We start from the raw sequence: 18484 nt of genomic DNA on the forward strand, positions 1-18484 counted from the left end.
AAAAAGAAGACAACAAGGCACCTCTAAATGCAGACTGTAGACAATTTATTAAGCACAACACTTAGTAATGCACTCACATGTTCCATAAGTTTATGAACCTGAAAATTGGGGGGCAATCATTCCCTCTATGGCATCCTGGGCAGTTTGGTTCTGGTGCCTGAAGCAGATCCGGTAGTCTGTTACCTTCTTACTTCATCCGTGAGTTTGCCGGCTGGCTTCCGGGAAGCAGAGACGAGAGCGAGGGCCGGACCGCACAGTGAACCGCAACAAAGTGCCATTTTCAGGCTCATATACTTATGGAACATGTGAGTGCATTACTACATGTTGTGCTTAATAAATTGTCTACAGTCTGCATTTAGAGGCGCCTTGCTGTCTTCTTTTTCATTACATATCTGAAAAAATTGCTTCAGTCTTTTCCCCCACCTACCAATGGCTGCCTAGAGACTTTTGGACTCATCTCCTTATGGTGCCTCCAAAATTCCACAGGACACTGTAAGTTCCGTCAAGGACTTGATAATATTCAGAACCAGTGCCGATCCATTCTGTATTGCAGCCATAACTTTATGACCGCTGACAAATAACATGAATACCATTGATTATCTCATTACAATGACATCTGAAAGTGGGTGGGATATATTAGGCAGCCAGTGAACATGTTGCCCGTAAAGTTGATGTGTTGAAAGCAGAAAAAATGGCTACTGCAGTTTGTTGTGTAGTTGCAGATTGGTCAGGGGGGGCCCATGCTGACCTGTGCCCACAGCCAAAAACACCTACAATGGGCACGTGAGCATCAGAACTGGAGCATGGAGCAACGGAAGAAGGTGGCCAGGTCTGATGAATCACGCTTTCTTTTACATCATGTGGATGGCCGGGTGGCCACACTTACCTGGGGAAGACATGGCACTAAGATGCAGTATGGGAAGAAGACAAGCCGGAGGAGGTAGTGTGATGCGTTGGGCAATGTTCTGCTGGAAAACCTTGGGTCCTGTTATTCGTGTGAATGTTATTTGACACATACCACCTACCTAAACATTGCTGGTGACCAAGTCCACCCCTTCATGGAAACAATATAACATGATGGCAGTGCTCTCTTTCTGCCACACTCCAAAAATGGTTCAAGGAACAAGAGTTTAAAGTGGAGCTCCAGGCTCTTTTAGAAAAAATTAAAAGTGAGCAGCTATAAATACTGTAGCTATTAGGACACTTACCTGTCCATGAATCCAGCAGTGTCTTCACCCGAGCCGATTGAAAAATAATCTCTCGGATGCTCCCCCCACCATCCCAGGTAAGGGAAGCCGGCAGTGAAGCCTTACGGCTTTACAGCTGGTTCCCTACTGAGCATGCGTGAAGCAAGCTGCGCTTTGGAAATAGCCTGGCGGTGGGTGGGAGGGAGGAAAGGGAAGTTTGCTGCGGTGAAGTCAGTCGGAAGTGGGAGCGAGTACCTGTCAAAAAACAGGTTCCCGCTTTCCCCTCTGCCCCCCACCCCTTTTAAAAGCTGCCAAATGTGGGCAGCCGAAGGGGGGAGGAGGCAAATAAGCAGAGCTGGCCCTTTAGGATGGAGATTCAATTTAAGATGTTGATTTATCCAATCCATGGAGGCCCTATCTCCCAACTTCCAGGACTTAAAGGATATGCTACTGACGGCCTGGTGCCAGATACTGCAGCTTACCTTCAGAGGTCTAGTGGTGTTCATGCCTTGACGGGTCAGGAAAAGGTGACCTACTCAATATTAGGTGGTGGTCATAGTCAAGTTTTGGCTGATTGTTGTATACCCATAGGCCGCTAAATTATCCAAAGCCCTCTGGCATAAAAAGATGTTTGGATAGGATGAGAAGTTAGGTTGATAAAATCCCTACAAAGTATACAGATCGGCTCCAGAAAAGTGTTTGTTAATGTGTTTAATTATTTAAGATGGCGTTGGTGGCTCCCCAGCTGTCGCTGTGAGATATCATGCAGGGAAGGACTGTTCTCAGCAGCTCTCTGCCCTGTGGGAAGGAACGTCTACACGCAGGGATGTGACTGTCTGAAATAACAGGAACAGAAAGCTGCAAATAGGAGTTCAAGTTGTCAAAGTCTGAGCATTCTGCTGAATTTGTTTTATTTGCCATTGATAGCTTTATAAGTTTAGAGATCCATCATTTCGCCCAATTCAAACGCCAACTAGTGAGTCCGGCCATGTGTGTTGGTTGAGGCTGTACCTGTAGTGGTATTCGTGGGGTATGTGTGTATTGTAGATAAGAGGCTCATTTAGGGAGCATGATATTTTAAAGAAGTCTACTGCTTGCTTGAAGTTTGCTTTATGATATTTTGGTGATATTGATTATACTACTTTATAAAATACTAGTAATAATGCAGCTCCACATGGTTCTAGGCAGAAGGAAGGCTTTAATCAGGTAGGCCAATGGTGTAGCCAAATGGAACAGTTGGATTGATTTAATGAAGGGCAGGCTTGACTGGGGTGGACCAATGGCGTAGCCAGGTGAGGTAAATGGTATTGAATAGATGAAGGGAAGGCTTGACTGGGTGGGCCAATAGCATAGCCAGGTGAGGAAAAATGTATTGAATAGATTAAGGGCAGGCTTGACTAGGGAGAGTCAATGGCGTAGCCAGGTGGGGAAAATTGCATTGAATAGATGAAGGGCAGGCTTGACTGGGTGGGCCAATGCCGTAGCTAGGTGAGGGAAATTGTATTGAATAGATATAGGGCAGGCTTGACTAGGGAAAGCCAATAGCATAGCCAGGTAAGGAAAATTCTAATAAATAGATTAAGGGCAGGCATGACTAGGATGAGCCAATGGCGTAGCCAGGTGAGGAAAGTTGTATTGAATAGATGAAGGGGAGGCTTGACTGGGGTGGGTCAATGGCGTAGCCAGGTGTGGAAAATTGGATTGTATTGACAAACAGGACTCTTGACTAGGGTGGGCCAATGGCGTAGCCAGATGGAAAATTTGGACTAAATAGAGGAAGGGGAGGCTTGACTTGAGTGAGCCAATAGCGTAGTCAGGTCAGTAAAATTGGATTGAACTAATGAAGGGGGGCTTGATTGAGGTGGGGCCAATTGCGTAGCCTGGTGAGGAAAATTGTATTGAATAGAGGAATGTGATCCTTGACTGGGGTGGGCCCATGGCAAAGCCAGATGAGGAAACTCATATTGAATAGATAAAGGGGAGTCTTGCCCAAGATGGGCAAATGGTGTAGCCAGGTGACAAAAATTGTATTGAATAGATGAAGGGCAGGCTTGACTTGGGTGTACCAATGATGTAGCTAGGTGAGGAAAATCGTATTGAATAGATGAAGGGCAGGCTTTACTGGGTGGGCCAATTTCGTAGCCAGGTGAGGAAAATTGTATTAAATAGATTAAGGGCAGGCTTGACTTGGGTGTACCAATGGCGTAGCCAGGTGGGGAAAATTGTATTAAATAGATGAAGGGGAGGCTTGAGTGGGGTGGGCCAATGGCGTAGCCAGGCGTGGAAAATTGTATTGTATTGACAAAGAGGAGGCTTAACTAGGGTGGGCCAATAGCATAGCCAGATAGAAAAATTGGACTGAATAGAGGAAGGGGAGGCTTGATTTGAGTGGGCCAATGGCGTAGCCCGCTGAGTAAAATTGGATTGATTTGATGAAGGGGGGCTTGATTGAGGTGGGGCCAATGGAGTAGCCTGGTGAGGAAAATCGTATTGAATAGACGAAGGGGAGGCTTGACTGGGGTAGGCCCATGGCATAGCCAGGTGAGGAAAACTGGATTGTATAGACAAAGAAGAGACTTGACCAGGGTGGACCAATAAATCAGGTCCGGTCACATGACCCGCAGCTCAGACTCAGAGAGCGCTCAACAATAGAGATGGCCTTGGGGTTTGCGGCGAACTTTGCTCGTTCGCTGTCCGCCGATCATGCGAACATATGGCGATGTTCGCGTCGGCCATATTCTTTTACATTCTGAAGAACTTTGACCAATGACACATCCATCAGATGGTACAGGACAGCCAATTGAGAAATTTCAGCACATGGACATACCCCCTACCTTATAAATAGACTTGACCTGGCTGCCATTTTACATTCTGCTTTTTGTCAGTGTAGGGAGAGGTTTGCTGTGTGGAGCAGGGACAGATTGTCAGTGACACAGATCGCTCAGTTATAGTTCCACAAAAGTCCTTTTAAGGACTGGTATTTGGTATAGGTGTACTATCTATATTCTGTCTTTTGTCAGTGTAGGGAGAGGTTGCTGTGGGGAGCAGGGACAGACTGTCAGTGCCGGTTCACACTGATGCGATGCGGGAACGCTGCGAATATATCTGCGTGTTCCCACATCACATCCGCAGCACAGGCAGTTCACACTGCCATATGCGATATGCTGGGGGGTGTCAATTCAGAGTTAACGACATCCCCAGCTCAGCTCGCATATCACAGTGCGATCTGACATTTCAAACAGAATCGGATCGCACTGGTGTGAACCACCATGAGATCCGATTCTGCTGCGGACCAAAAAAAGGGTCCTGTGCGTGTTCACTGCGATTGCGGTGCGAATTCAGCCATACAAACTGTATGGCTGAATTTGCACCGCACAGATATCGCATGTAACTTTAGGAACAGTGCGCTCCGAATTACATGTGATCTCTGTGATCGCATCAGTGTGAACCGGCACTGAAAGGACTGATATAGGTGTACTATTGTTTGGTGTGCAGTATATAGGGGTGTACACTTATAATATACTTTCTAATATAGAAAGCATATTATAGTGTATTTGGGTACTGCAGAAATTTTGCCTCTTTCACTGTGTTAACCCTGCTACACACAGTGACAAAAGTTACTAGAAAATATTTTTCATAACTGGCGTGATAAACCATTGGCTCCCAAAAACAACAGATTGAAGCGGGGTGTTATACTTTCATAATAGTGTATTTGGGTACTACAGAAATTTTGCCTCTTTCGCTGCGTTAACTCTGCTACACACAGTGACAAAAGTTACTGGGAAAAAAAGTATTATAACTGGTGTGATATACCAGTGGCCCCCCAAAACGACAGATTGAAGCGGGGTGTTATATCCCTTTTTCCACATATACTACGTTTCTCTAGAGACTTTTGTCACAGGGTCATTTAAAAAATGACAGGCAGAGGAAGAGGCAGGCCCTTCCACAGGGGTGGTAGGGGTAGGGCAGGAGCACCAGGCTGGAGCCAAAGTGGGAAGTGGCAGAAGGTGCTAATTTTTGTAGCCTGTACTGGCCGACACTTACTTCTGTATCCTGTGTATGCCTAATGAACCTCCAGCCACAGAATACAAAGTTCTTTGCTGTTAGGTTAACGTCTGTTGGCCAATTTTTGGGGCCTGTACTGGCTGACACTTACTTCTTTTTCCTGTGAATGCCTAATTTTTCACACTGGCATTGAAAATCAATGGGTCTGTAAACGTTCCGTTAAATTGTGGAACGGATGTGGACCCATTTTATAGATGTGTAAATGGACCCTATATGTATTTGACATGTATTTACCGGCTGATTTATGAAAAAAAAAAAAACATTTTTTAGCTGAAAAAAAAAAAATAACATTTTATAGCAACGTTTCCAATAGCAATACTTCTGGTATGTCAGTGTCTGTCAGTGTCCATGTTATGGGACTATGTGTGCACAGCTAGTATGTATTTTGTGGCTGCAAATTAAAGTGAATGGGGTCCGCCGTGAACTTGCGGTTCGCGAACATTTGAGAAAGTTTGCGGATGGCGTTCGTGAACCGCCCCGTCCGAAGTTCGTCCATCACTACTCAACAATGGCTCTGAATTCCGGAAGCCATGATGTCACTCATAGGTTTCCATAGCCCAGCCATTGTCGGCCCTCCCTCCTCCACCCTACAACTTTTTTTTTAATACAGGTTAGGCAACATAAGTGAGAGAATTTATTTTTTTAAGAATAGTTAGACTTGAATAGTTGACACTTTAACGGCCGTTTGTTGATGGCCCTCGCCACCTTGCACCCACTATATAGAAACAGATAATAAAAATGGCGGCATGACACTGTACATCCAGCAGGCGAGAAGCTGCAGAGTTAACGCTGCAGAATTGTAAATTCTTTGGGACCAGAAGTTCTGAACATGAAGTACTGCAACGCCTGAAGCTGCAAAGCCCTTCTAGTCCAGATCAATCATGGCAGCTCTGGGAAGATTTAAATGCATCATTTACAGCCGGCTCAGCTTTCAGAATACCTTGTAGAATCCATTACATCAAAGGTATTTAAGCTATTTGTATTTCTGTCACTGTCTGCCAAAGATTATAGAGCTACAGTAACTATATAAAGACATACAGCCCGTATTAAAAGAGTATTCCCAACGGGGTGCATATTGCATGAAAGAAAGAGGCAGTTCTTAGCAATGACTAATCACAGGACCAACACTCATATAAAAGGAGTTAAAGGAAATCTCATTCTAGGCCTCCTCTAGAAATGTCAGCTAATAGAATCTGAAGAGCAAAAAACAAAACCAACCAATAAAACATATATGAAAGGACTCCAGGCAAACTTTTGTTTAGTTCTATAAAAGTGAGGAAAGACTAGAATCTTATCTACAGTGCCTTGAAAAAGTATTCATACCATTTGAAATTGTCCACATTTTGTCATGTTGCAACCAAAAACGTAAATGTATTTTATTGGGCTTTTATGTGATAGAACAACACAAAGTGGCACTTAATTTTGAAGTGGAAGGAAAATGATAAATGGTTTTCAAAATTGTTTACAAATAAATATGTGAAAAGTGTGACGTGCATTTATATATACCCCCCCCCCCCCCCCGAGTCAATACTTTGAAGAACCCTCTTTCCCTGCAATTACAGCTGCAAGTCTTTTTGGGGATGTCTCTTCCAGCTTTGCACATCTTCTTTGCAACATAGCTCAAGCTCTGTCAGATTGGATGAAGAGCGTCTGTGAACACAGCAATTTTTAAGTCTTGCCACAGATTCTCAATTAGATTTAGGTCTGGACTTTGACTGGGCCATTCTAATACATGAATATGCTTTGATGTAAACCATTCCATTGTAGCTCTGGCTGTATGTTTAGGGTCGTTGTCCAGCTGGAAGATAAACATCCACCCCAGTCTCAAGTCTTTTGCAGACTCCAACAGGTTTTCTTCTAAGATTGCCCAGTATTTGGCTCCATCCATCTTCTTTGACCAGCTCCCCCCCATCCCTGTTGAAGAAAAGCATCTCCACAACATGATGCTGCCACCACCATGTTTCACGGTGGGCAATGGTGTGTTCAGAGTGATGTGCAGTGTTAGTTTTCCGGCACACATAGCGTTTTGCTTTTAGACCAAAATGTTCAATTTTGGTCTCATCTGACCAGAGCTCCTTCTTCCACATGTTTGCTGTGTCCCCCACATGGCTTCTTGCATACTGCAAATGGGACTTCTTATGGCTTTCTTTCAGCAATGGCTTTCTTCTTGTCACTCTTCCATAAAGGGCAGATTTGTGGAGCGCACGACTAATAGTTGTCCTGTGGACAGATTCTCCCACCTGAGCTGTGGATCTCTGCAGCTCCTCCAGAGTTGCCATGGGTCTCTTAACTGCTTCTCTAATGAATGCTCTCCTTGCCCGGCCGGTCAGTTTAGGTGGACGGCCATGTCTTGATAGGGTTGCAGTTGTGCCATACTCTTTTCATTTTTGGATGATGGATTGAACAGTTCTCCATGAGATGTTCAAAGCTTGGGATATTTTTTGTACCCTAACCCTGCTTTAAACTTCTCCACAACTTTATCCTTGACCTGTCTGGTGTGTTCCTTGGCCTTCATGATGCTGTTTGTTTACTAAGGTTCTCTAACAAACCTCTGAGGGCTTCACAGAACAGCTGTATTTATACTGAGATGAAATTACACAGGTGGACTCCATTTACTAATTAAGTGACTTCTGAAGGCAATTCGTTCCACTAGATTTTAGTTAGGGGTATCAAAGTAAAGGGGGGTGAATACAAATGCACACCACACTTTTCAGATATTCATTTGTAAAAAATTTTGAAAACCATTTATCATTTTCCTCCCACTTCACAATTATGTGCCACTTTGTGTCAGTCTATCGCATAAAAAATGCAATGAAATACATTCAGGTTTTTGGTTGTAACATGACAAAATGTGGACAATTTCAAGGGGTGTAAATACTTTTTCAAGGCACTGTATAACCCTACATCTATACATCTCTCTTCTCTAGGCCCCCTGACACTTTATAACTCAAGGGAGATATATTAGATTAGATATTATATTCTCTCGTCTATAGGTCTCCCAACACTCTATAACAGGTCTCTAGAGTGAACTGCGGTGGATTTCAGAGCTTAATGCAACATTACCCCCTGGCCTCAATGAGGCTTTCAACTTTAAACCCTTCCTCCAGGAATTCACCTCTGGAGGTTATGAAAAAGATCTTTGAATGACACGTACATATATATTCATCTGACTCATTTTACTGGGCCTCCATCCCGCTGTCCGCTTCCTTTTTTTTTTTTTCCCTTTCCCTTCCTTCCTTTACTCACATCAATGATATTGTTATGGACAGCTTGTTTATTGTTTATGTACTATTCATAGTGATCTGTTTTATCTGTTTATTGGCTGTCCTCTTGATGCATACATCCTTGCATTCTTTTATTTACCACTAGGTGCAGCTGCTGCACTTGAGGATGGTCCCTGGCACGCGCAGGCCCCAGGCGCGCGCCTTTCATGTGCGCTTGGGGCCTGAGTATTGGCTTGTATTGGGCACCTTCTCCCTTGTCACCGGATGATGATGAGGCCCCCGCTGTGCGTGTCAGTGGCCCAATGACGTTGGGCGCTGCTGTGTGGCGCATTCGCGGGCCTGGGGATCAACAGGGAGGCCAATCTGTGGAGTATAAATCACTGGACATGGATACAGGGATGTGCTGGTGGATTTATGGGGTGGTTCTTGCCTCTGCCCAGCCATCGCTTTACCAGGACGACCTACTGCTACTCTGTAGCCTGGTGGATCAACAGAGAGCCGGCCATAAGCCCTGAAGTTCCTCCTGAGCTCCTCCCCATTCTTCCCCAGTTCTTTCTGAGCTCCTCCTCATTCTTCCTGAGCTCCTCCTTAAGAATCTCAAGTTCTTCCTGAGCTTCTCCTCATTTTTCCTGAGCTCCTCCTCGGGAATTTTCAGTTCTTCCTGAGCTCCTTTTCATTCTTCCCCACTTTTTCCTGAGCTTCTCCTCATTCTTTCCATGCTCCTCCACATCTTCCTGAGCTCTTCTTCATGTGATAGAAACGGATACAAATTTTCTGTATGATTTAGGGTGGCCATACATGATTCCATTTTTTTTTTCCATTCAATCAGCATATTGAAAAAAAATAAAAAAAGATTCCCCCATCCACCTCAAATCCTTCCTGCTATGGTATTGTATTCTGACAGTGGGGAGTCCCCACCTCCGGCAGAATACAGTGATCAGTGTTGTCGGCTGCAGCCGGCGGCACTGATTGGTCAGAAAAAACCTGACGGTCCCAAGAAACTTTTTGTCCAGGGTCCAGTCAATATTAGAGACGGCCCTGCACCACACATAATGGGCACTCCCAAATGTAAGCTGGACACTCCTGGATGTAAGGGGGACTCTGATTGGCATTCGTGGATGTAGAGAAGAACTCGGCTGTAAAATATATGAGGTGGTCCTCATACTGAAAAGTTTGGAGAAGATGGTGAGAACTTTCTTTAATAATCATACTTCATCCCAACCAGAATGTTGCTGATTAAAAATAAAACTTCACAGGAAGTCAAAAGCATAAAAAAAAAAAATCCGCTGCGCACCACATTAAAGAAAGAAAGAAAAAAAAAAAAATTTCTGCTGTTTGAGCAGAAGAATACGAAGGAAGGCAGCGTGACCTACTATGTGATGCTACAGTGGAAATACACTTTTACTGCATAAAAGCAATAAAATAAGTCCATTTCAAACACCGACAATCAATATAAAATTCATGCCAACTCAGCTCAAAGAAAAGGCATTAATATGTATTATATTCTAAAAATCACATTACAAGGAGTTCACCGCTGGAGAGGACATGTCTGACCTTTTATCCAGACTTGTCTGTAGGATCTCATTATAAGGATATCAGCTTCATTTAATCAGACAAGGATTGCAACCGTTCAGAAGTTGTCTGATTGTTCTACCTTGATGAAGGCACTCTCTGATTGGTGGCTGTGGTTTAGTGTACTTTGCACATCACCATCAATTTGCACTGATTTCACATATAATTGGCATTTCAGTTTGGCTGCCCTAATCGGGGCCCATAGCTATGACTAAAATAGAATGCCAGGCTAAACCCAACTAGTCCTAACAATGTTCCCTCCCTCCTCCCAACACCTATGCTGACAACCCAGTGTAAGAAAAAGGTATAAACTTAAGTCCTGTACACACGATAAGAAATTCGGAAGGGAAATTTAGTCCGACGACCGATCTGTCGATTTTCGGATTGTTAGTATGGTGCTTTCGACAGCCGACTCCGACTTTTCGGCTGACAAAATCCTGATGTGCAGGCTATATCATTTTTGTTGTCCATAATACAACGTCCGATTTTTGTCTCATTAGTACAGATTTTGACGGAAAAAAATCTTAAGTGCAGGACTAGGCATGCTCAGAGACGAAAGAACACATAGAAAGCAATCCAACACATGACATCACTTCTGAAGTAGAATTCTGTCGTACGGGAAAATTCATATGAAAAAAACCTCTTCACTTTCCACATCAGACTAGCATGCCACAAAAAACAGACGACCGGTCGGCGGAAATTCGTAGCGAATGTACGGGGCTTTACTTATTTTCAGCCCGCTCCAGTCTGGTCATGTGATCTGACTCCCCTGTGTCAGCTGCAAAGGAAAAGTGGGAGCGCCGACAGAGGATGTGCCATTGGAGCCAATGGGTGATGTCACCGCTAATGAGAGCTCTTTCTTTTCCACTGGCTGACACAGAGGGTCAAATGACCCCTGACGACGTCACTGTATGACGAAACGCGTCGGGATTGGCTGACGGCTTGACGCAAGCGCAGACGAGGGACGCGGGGGCCATCTTGTTGGTGGGGAAACCAACAGGCTGCATCGAATGCTATATTGAATGCTGACTATCGACCTCATACATGTAAGCGGCTTTCTTTTATTCTCATAATAAAAGTTCTAAAGTACTACACCATGAGGGGATTATGTATTTATATTTCCTGAGTGCATCAAGGAGTCTTTGGGAGTCCATTCTGGTCCGTACTAGGAGGAGGTGTTCAGTTACTGTTGGATCCTGCCTGTCTTAGATTTATCGGCACTTTGGGCGGTTTATGACCCTGTGGGGTCTAAGGAGTCGGTAAGAGCATTTAGAGACTCAGCTTGGTGGTGGACTTCCCTATTTGCACCCTCCTTTTTTTGGGATTTACGTGGACTCTACATTTGCACCAGGGACTCGTTTTGTCAGCTGCCCTTGTCTATCTTGATTAGCGCGACACCATATCCTACACAGAGGGTAAAATGACCGGACTGGAGCAAACTAAAAATAGGTTAGTATATAAATCTTTCGTACATAGGTTAGTCAGTAGAGATGGGTGAACTGTTTTGGCCGAGCATCGGTTTGGTTCCGAACAGCGCTAGTTTGGGTGTTCCCTAGAACACCCGAATTTCAAGGACGCTCGGCGGGGGAACAGTGAATAGCTGCTGGTTAAGGAGTGGGCCGGGAAGCTGTCCGTCATGTCCTTACCAACGGATGAGTCACCAGCTGTCAGCGGGCTTCCTGCTGATTGGCGGTGTGATTGACGATGGATCTACATCGGGTAACATGTTTTTTTTTTTAAACTGTGTGTGTGGTTTTATTTCTTTTTGACACTTTTTTGGTTGAATGAGTAGGGGTACAATGTACCCCATACTCATTCACATGGGGGGTGGGATCTGGCGACCCCCCCTTGTTAAAGGGGGCTTCCAGATTCCGACAAGCCTCCTGCTCTCAGACCCCCACAACCACCACCCAGGGTTGTGGGGCAGAACCCCCCTCACCAAAGCGTTCCCCCTATGTTGAGGACATGTGGCCAGGTTTGATGCAGGAGTGGGGAGTGCTTGCTTGTCCCTACTTACCTTTTTTGGCTTGCCAGGCTGTATTTTCAGGTAAGGGTCAGGTATTGGTGTTGGGGGAGGAACCTGCACTAGTTTTTTTTTTTAATTTTGGCGTGGAACCAAAGGGCCTGGTATGGATTGGGAGGGGACCCCCACACCCTTTTTTTTTTTTTTTTGTATTGCCGGCAACAGTTTACAGCTGGGAAAATCAATTTAAATGTCATTTTTGCTACAGCAGGTTCTATACACGGTACAGATGTGTCACTTTACAGACAGATTAAGGGGACCCCCCAGGGCACCAAATTTAAAAGGAGTGGAGGTCAGTAGCAGGATTAGCGGAGAGGGGTGGAGGACACTGAGCTTAGGTCAGTGGAGGAATTGGCAGGGTGGGGTGGAGGACACTGAACAGAGGCCAGAGGAGGGATTGGCAGAGGTGGGTAGAGGACACTGAACGGAGGTCAGAGGAGGAATTTGCAGGGAGGGTGGAGGATACTAAGCAGAGGCCAGTGGAGAGATTGGTAGAGAGGGGTGGAGGACACTAAATAGAGATAAGAGGAGGGATTGGAAAAGAGGGGTGGAGCGCACTGAGTGTAAAGTCTATAGATAGATTGGCGGAGAGGGGTGGAGGACAATGAGCAGAGGCCAATGGAGGAATTGGCAGAGAGGGGTGGAGGACACTGAGTGGAAGGTCAATAGAGGGATTGGCAAAGAGGGGTGGAGGACACTGAGTGTAAGGTCAATGGAGTGATTGGCAGAGAGGGGTGGAGGACACTGAGCGGAGGCCGGTTGGGAGATTGGCAGTGAGGGGTGGAGGATGCCGAGTGGAAGGTCAATGGAGTGACTGGCAGAGCGGGGTGGAGGACACCGAGTGGAAGATCAATAGAAGGATTGGTGGAGAGGGGTGGAGAACACTGAGTGGTGGACAGTGGAGGAATTGGCAGAGAGAGCTGGAGGACACTGAGTGGAAGGTCAATGAAGGGATTGGTGGAGAGGAGTGGAGGACACTGAGCAGAGGTCAGAGGAGGGATTGACAGAGAGCTGTTGAGGAGCATTCATGATAGACTAAAGAGGGGATAGCCTATGGAGAGGTAGGCCTATGAGAAGGGAGTTCCAATAGGCAATGGATATTGTGTGCTCTGCAACTTCAGCCAATTTTTTGAATATTGGCAAAAACCTGTAAATTAATAATTAAAAAAGGTGGAGACGTGAGTGGAACCATTACTCGTACCTGTATACTTATTGACACCGGCTTCAGCCGCCACGTTGGAGAGGACAAGAACTCCCCTGGACACGTCACTTGCCGCCTCATCAAGTTCAATCAAGGCATGGGGGCCCACTCTCCGATCTGCATAGTTTGCGATGTAAATGGAGTATCTTCCCGTACCCTACAAGGAGGAGCAGAAAGAGATGACTTATTGTCGGAACAATTTAATATAAATGATGATCAGTTTGCATTAGGCGTGTTATTAACAAAGCCAACAATCCGACATTTACTGCTCTGGGCTCTGCCAGCATCCTGTTTCAGGAAATGAGGGGAGAAGGAGAAGACATCTTTCTTCATTTCTATTTCATTTTTCATCATTAAAGATAAAACATTTTAACAGCTTTCATTTGGGGGGAAAAGATTGCAAATAAATTTACATCTGTGTGTGCATAATGCTTCCTGATTCAGAGCTGCAATATTACCTGATTATATATATATATATATATATATATATATGTATTATATATATATATATATATATATATATATATATATATATATATATATATATATATATACATATATATATATATATATATATATATATATATATATATATATATATATATATATATATATATATACGTATATGTATATATATATATATATATATATATATATATATATATATATATATATATATATATATATTTATCTATATAGAGGCACAGATCACTGGGATTACAAGCTGCATTGTGTGTAATAGCTAGCTTCTTCAATTCCTGTCCCAGGAAAACACATTATTTAATTATTTGTTCACCCTAAATTTTACACCAGATACAAAAAAAGAATACATTTTCACCTTACACATATTATTAATTATAAATAATAAAAATAATAATTATTAATGAACATTAGGTTTTTCTTGAAGAAGGAGAAGTGGATTTATAGAAAAAAAAATTCATTAATTAAATCATCATGTAAATTTGCTTGCTGCAAATGGGGCAACATTTACTGTTTTCAGGCAACAGTATACACTGATCAGGCATAACTTTTTGACCACTGGCTGGTAAAGTGAATAAAAAATGAATTATCTCCTTACAATGACATCTGAAAGTGGGTGGGATATATTAGGCAGCAAGTGAACATGTTATCCCTGAAGTTGATGTGTTGGACAATGGGCAAATGTAAAGATTTGAGGGACTTTGACAAGGGCCAAATTGTAATGTCTAGATGACTGGGTAAGAGCAATTCCAAAACTGCAGCTCTTGTGGGATGTTCCGGTTGTCAGTGGTCAGGACCATGGGAGGCCAAGGCTCATTGATGGAGATATGGGAGGGAAGGCTCATTGGTGGGGGGGGGGGGGCTCATTGATGGAGGTGTGGCTCCTTGATGGGGGGGGGCTCATTGATGGAGGTGGGGAAGAAAGGCTCATTGATGGAGGTAGGGTAGGAAGACTCATTGATGGAGGTAGGGTTGGAAGACTCATTGATGGAGGTAGGGTAGGAAGACTCATTGATGGAGGTAGGGTAGGAAGACTCATTGATGGAGGTAGGGTAGGAAGACTCATTGATGGAGGTAGGGTAGGAAGACTCATTTATGGAGGTAGGGTAGGAAGTCTCATTGATGGAGGTAGGGTAGGAAGTCTCATTGATGGAGGTAGGGTAGGAAGACTCATTGATGGAGGTAGGGTAGGAAGACTCATTGATGTAGGTGGGGAAGGAAGACTCATTGATGGAGGTGGGGAAGGAAGGCTCATTGATAGAGGTTGGTGAGGGAAGGCTCATTGATAGAGGTGGGGAGAGAAGGCTCATTGATGGAGATGGGGAGGGAAAGCTCATTGATAGAGGTGGGGGGGGGGCCTCATTGATGCAGGTGGGGCTCATTGATGGGGGTGGGGAGGGAAGGCTCATTGATGGAGGTGGGGAGGGAAGGCTCATTGATGGAGGTGGGGAGGGAAGGCTCATTGATAGAGGTTGGTGAGGGAAGGCTCATTGATAGAGGTGGGGAGAGAAGGTGAGGGGGGGGGGCCTCATTGATCGAGGTGGGGCTCATTGATGGGGTGAGGAGGGAAGGCTCATTGATGGAGGTGGGGGAAGGCTCTTTGATGGAGATGGGGGAGGGAAGGCTCATTGATGGAGGCGGGGGACAGAAGGCTCATTAATGGAGGTGGGGAGGAGAGGCTTATTGATGAAGGTAGAGAATGAAAGCTTATTGATGGAAGAGGGGATGAAAGGCTTAATGTGAGGTAGGGAAAGAGGGTTTATTGATGGAGGTAGGGAAAGAGGGTTTATTGATAGAGGTAGGGAAGAAATGTTCATTGATGGAAGTGGGGGAGGGAAGGCTTATTGATGGAGGTAGGGAGGGGAGGTTTATTGTTGGAGAGGGAGGGAAGGCTCCTTGATGGAGGTGGGGAACGATGGTTCATTGCTGGAGGTGGGCAGGGTCCAACATAAATGCTTCTAGAGTTTAAATAATGAAATGCTGGTTCTGATAGAAATGTGTCAGAACACACAGAGCATTGCAGATAATGGCATATCAGTCAGGGTGTTCATGCTGACCCGTGTCCACAGCCGAAAGCCCTTACAATGGGCACATCAGCATCAGAACTGGACCACAGCGCATGGGAAGAAGGTGGCCTGGTCTGATGAATTCAAGAATGGTTTGAGGAACACAACAAGGAGTTTGAGAAGTTGACTTGGCCTCCAAATTCTCTAGATCTCAATCCAATCAAGCATCTGTGGCATGTGCTGGAAAAACAAGTTCCATCCACGAAGGCCCGATCTCCCATCTTACAGGACTTCCTGTGAAGGAACCAGATACCACAGCATACTTTCAGAGGTCTAGTGCAGTCAAGGGCTGTTTTGGCGTCAAAAGGGGGTAAATAAGGAAAATTCTGCATTATAGACACTAGATGGCGTTGACTATCACAGAAAATAAGTATGCCCCCCTGAGTCGCCTATTGGCCATATTTTTTATTTTTTTGTTGAATTACCGTGGCATTTAGATACGGAAACAGTTTAAAGAATTATTTAATTCTGTTTGCAGGAAACTCCTCACATTTATAGTATTTACAAGTGGATTCATGCCAATAAAAGTAGTCTATGCTTTGTACATATTTACCATACTGAGGTTCCTGGTAGACTTGGTCTGATTCATAGATCTGTACTAACTCCAACAAATCTCTGTTTGCTGCTACATTTAAAAGAACACCCACCCGTCATATGCTCTTCAGTCTACTCCTTCTAGTGTTTGTAGCGGGACAAGTCTAGTTTGGCATCATTCATATACAGAATGTTGTATAATGTCGGTGTATGAGAGCACATTTCTGGAAAATAAATGATGATTTTGCATTCCTTTTTTTTTTTTTTGCGCACTTTGTTAACCACAACCTAATTCTGACACTTCTCACTTCTCACATACATGTAAAAATCTGCGTTTTTTTAGAAAGCTACTAAAAACCCCCAAACATTATATACAGTATATGCATATACAGTATATATATATATATATATATACACACACAGCCAGGTCCATAAATATTGGGACATCAACACAATTCTAATATTTTTGGCTCTATACACCACCACAATGGTTTTGAAATGAAACAAACAAGATGTGCTTTAACTGCAGACTTTCAGCCTTTAATTTGAGGGTATTTACATCCAAATCAGGTGTAAGGTGTAGGAATTACAACAGTTTGTATATGTTCCTCCCACTTTTTCAAGTGTGCTATTTGCATTTGGAATCTGTTGCTGTCACTTGTCAATATGAGATCCAAAGAGCTGTCACTATCAGTGAAGCAAGCCATCATTAGGCTGAAAAAACAAAACAAACCCATCAGAGAGATAGCAAAAACATTAGGTGTGGCCAAATCAACTGTTTGGAACATCCTTAAAAAGAAAGAATGCACCGGTGAGCTCAGCAACACCAAAAGACCCGGAAGACCACGGAAAACAACTGTGGTGGATGACCGAAGAATTCTTTCCCTGGTGAAGAAAACACCCTTCACAACAGTTGGCCAGATCAAGATCACTCTCCAGGAGGTAGGTGTATGTGTGTCAAAGTCAACAATCAAGAGAAGACTTCACCAGAGTGAATACAGAGGGTTCACCACAAGATGTAAACCATTGGTGAGCCTCAAAAACAGGAAGGCCAGATTAGAGTTTGCCAAACAACATCTAAAAAAGCCTTCACAGTTCTGGAACAACATCCTATGGACAGATGAGATCAACTGATACCAGAGTGATGGGAAGAGAAGAGTATGGAGAAGGAAAGGAACTGCTCATGATCCAAAGCATACCACCTCATCAGTGAAGCATGGTGGTGGTAGTGTCATGGCCATGTATGACTGCCAATGGAACTGGTTTTCTTGTATTTACTGATGATGTGACTGCTGACAAAAGCTGAAGGATGAATTCTGAAGTGTTTCGGGCAATATTATCTGCTCATATTCAGCCAAATGCTTTAGAACTCATTGGACGGCGCTTCACAGTGCAGATGTACAATGATACGAAGCATACTGCGAAAGCAACCAAAGAGTTTTTTAAGGGAAAGAAGTGGAATGTTATGCAATGGCCAAGTCAATCACCTGACCGGAATCCGATTGAGCATGCATTTCACTTGCTGAAGACAAAACTGAAGGGAAAATGCCCCAAGAACCAGCAGGAACTGAAGAGAGTTGCAGTAGAGGCCTGGCAGAGCATCACCAGGGATGAAACCCAGCGTCTGCTGATGTCTATGCATTCCAGACTTCAGACTGTAATTGACTGCAAAGGATTTGCAACCAAGTATTAAAAAGTGAAAGTTTGATTTATACACACTAGGAGTGAAGAATATGTAAAACACGGAAAACCTATGACATATACTCACTCACCCTGCGCTCTAATAAATACTTGGATAGGCAACTTATTCAAATAAAAACTGGGTCTAAGCAGCTGCTATAATAAAAAGGATATGCAAATAGGTGTTAAGAGAATATTGTACCATAAAAAATACTCAAAAAAACACTAGCAGCGCTAAGTAACAGGACATAAAGATATTCAACAGTCCATATAAGAACATTAACAACAGGTCCAATCTGAGACTTCCAAGTCTATTGTGAGTCCGTTATTCAGGAAAAACAGGTGTGAGGGATCTTAATTACACCACCAGACTTCCACCACCGACAAGTGCTCCCCCCCCTTGTAGTGGGAACTCACCAAATAGTCAGTAAAAGTAAGCCCTTTTACAATAT

The 18484-nt window shown here is 44.0% G+C and overlaps 1 protein-coding gene across 6 annotated transcripts in view; it reads right to left on the bottom strand.

Moving 5' to 3' along the window:
- CRTAC1 (cartilage acidic protein 1) overlaps positions 1-18484 on the bottom strand; it is a 1069217-nt gene that overhangs the window by 341312 nt on the left and 709421 nt on the right. For all 6 annotated transcript variants that reach the window (XM_082267474.1, XM_082267475.1, XM_082267473.1 and 3 more), the window contains exon 5: positions 13273-13429. In XM_082267474.1, the coding sequence (XP_082123600.1) occupies positions 13273-13429 (157 nt within the window). The remainder of the gene's footprint in view (positions 1-13272; positions 13430-18484) is intronic.

Source organism: Pelophylax lessonae, assembly GCF_965119305.1.
Source record: "Pelophylax lessonae genome assembly, chromosome: 9".
NCBI classification, from domain to species: domain Eukaryota; kingdom Metazoa; phylum Chordata; class Amphibia; order Anura; family Ranidae; genus Pelophylax; species Pelophylax lessonae.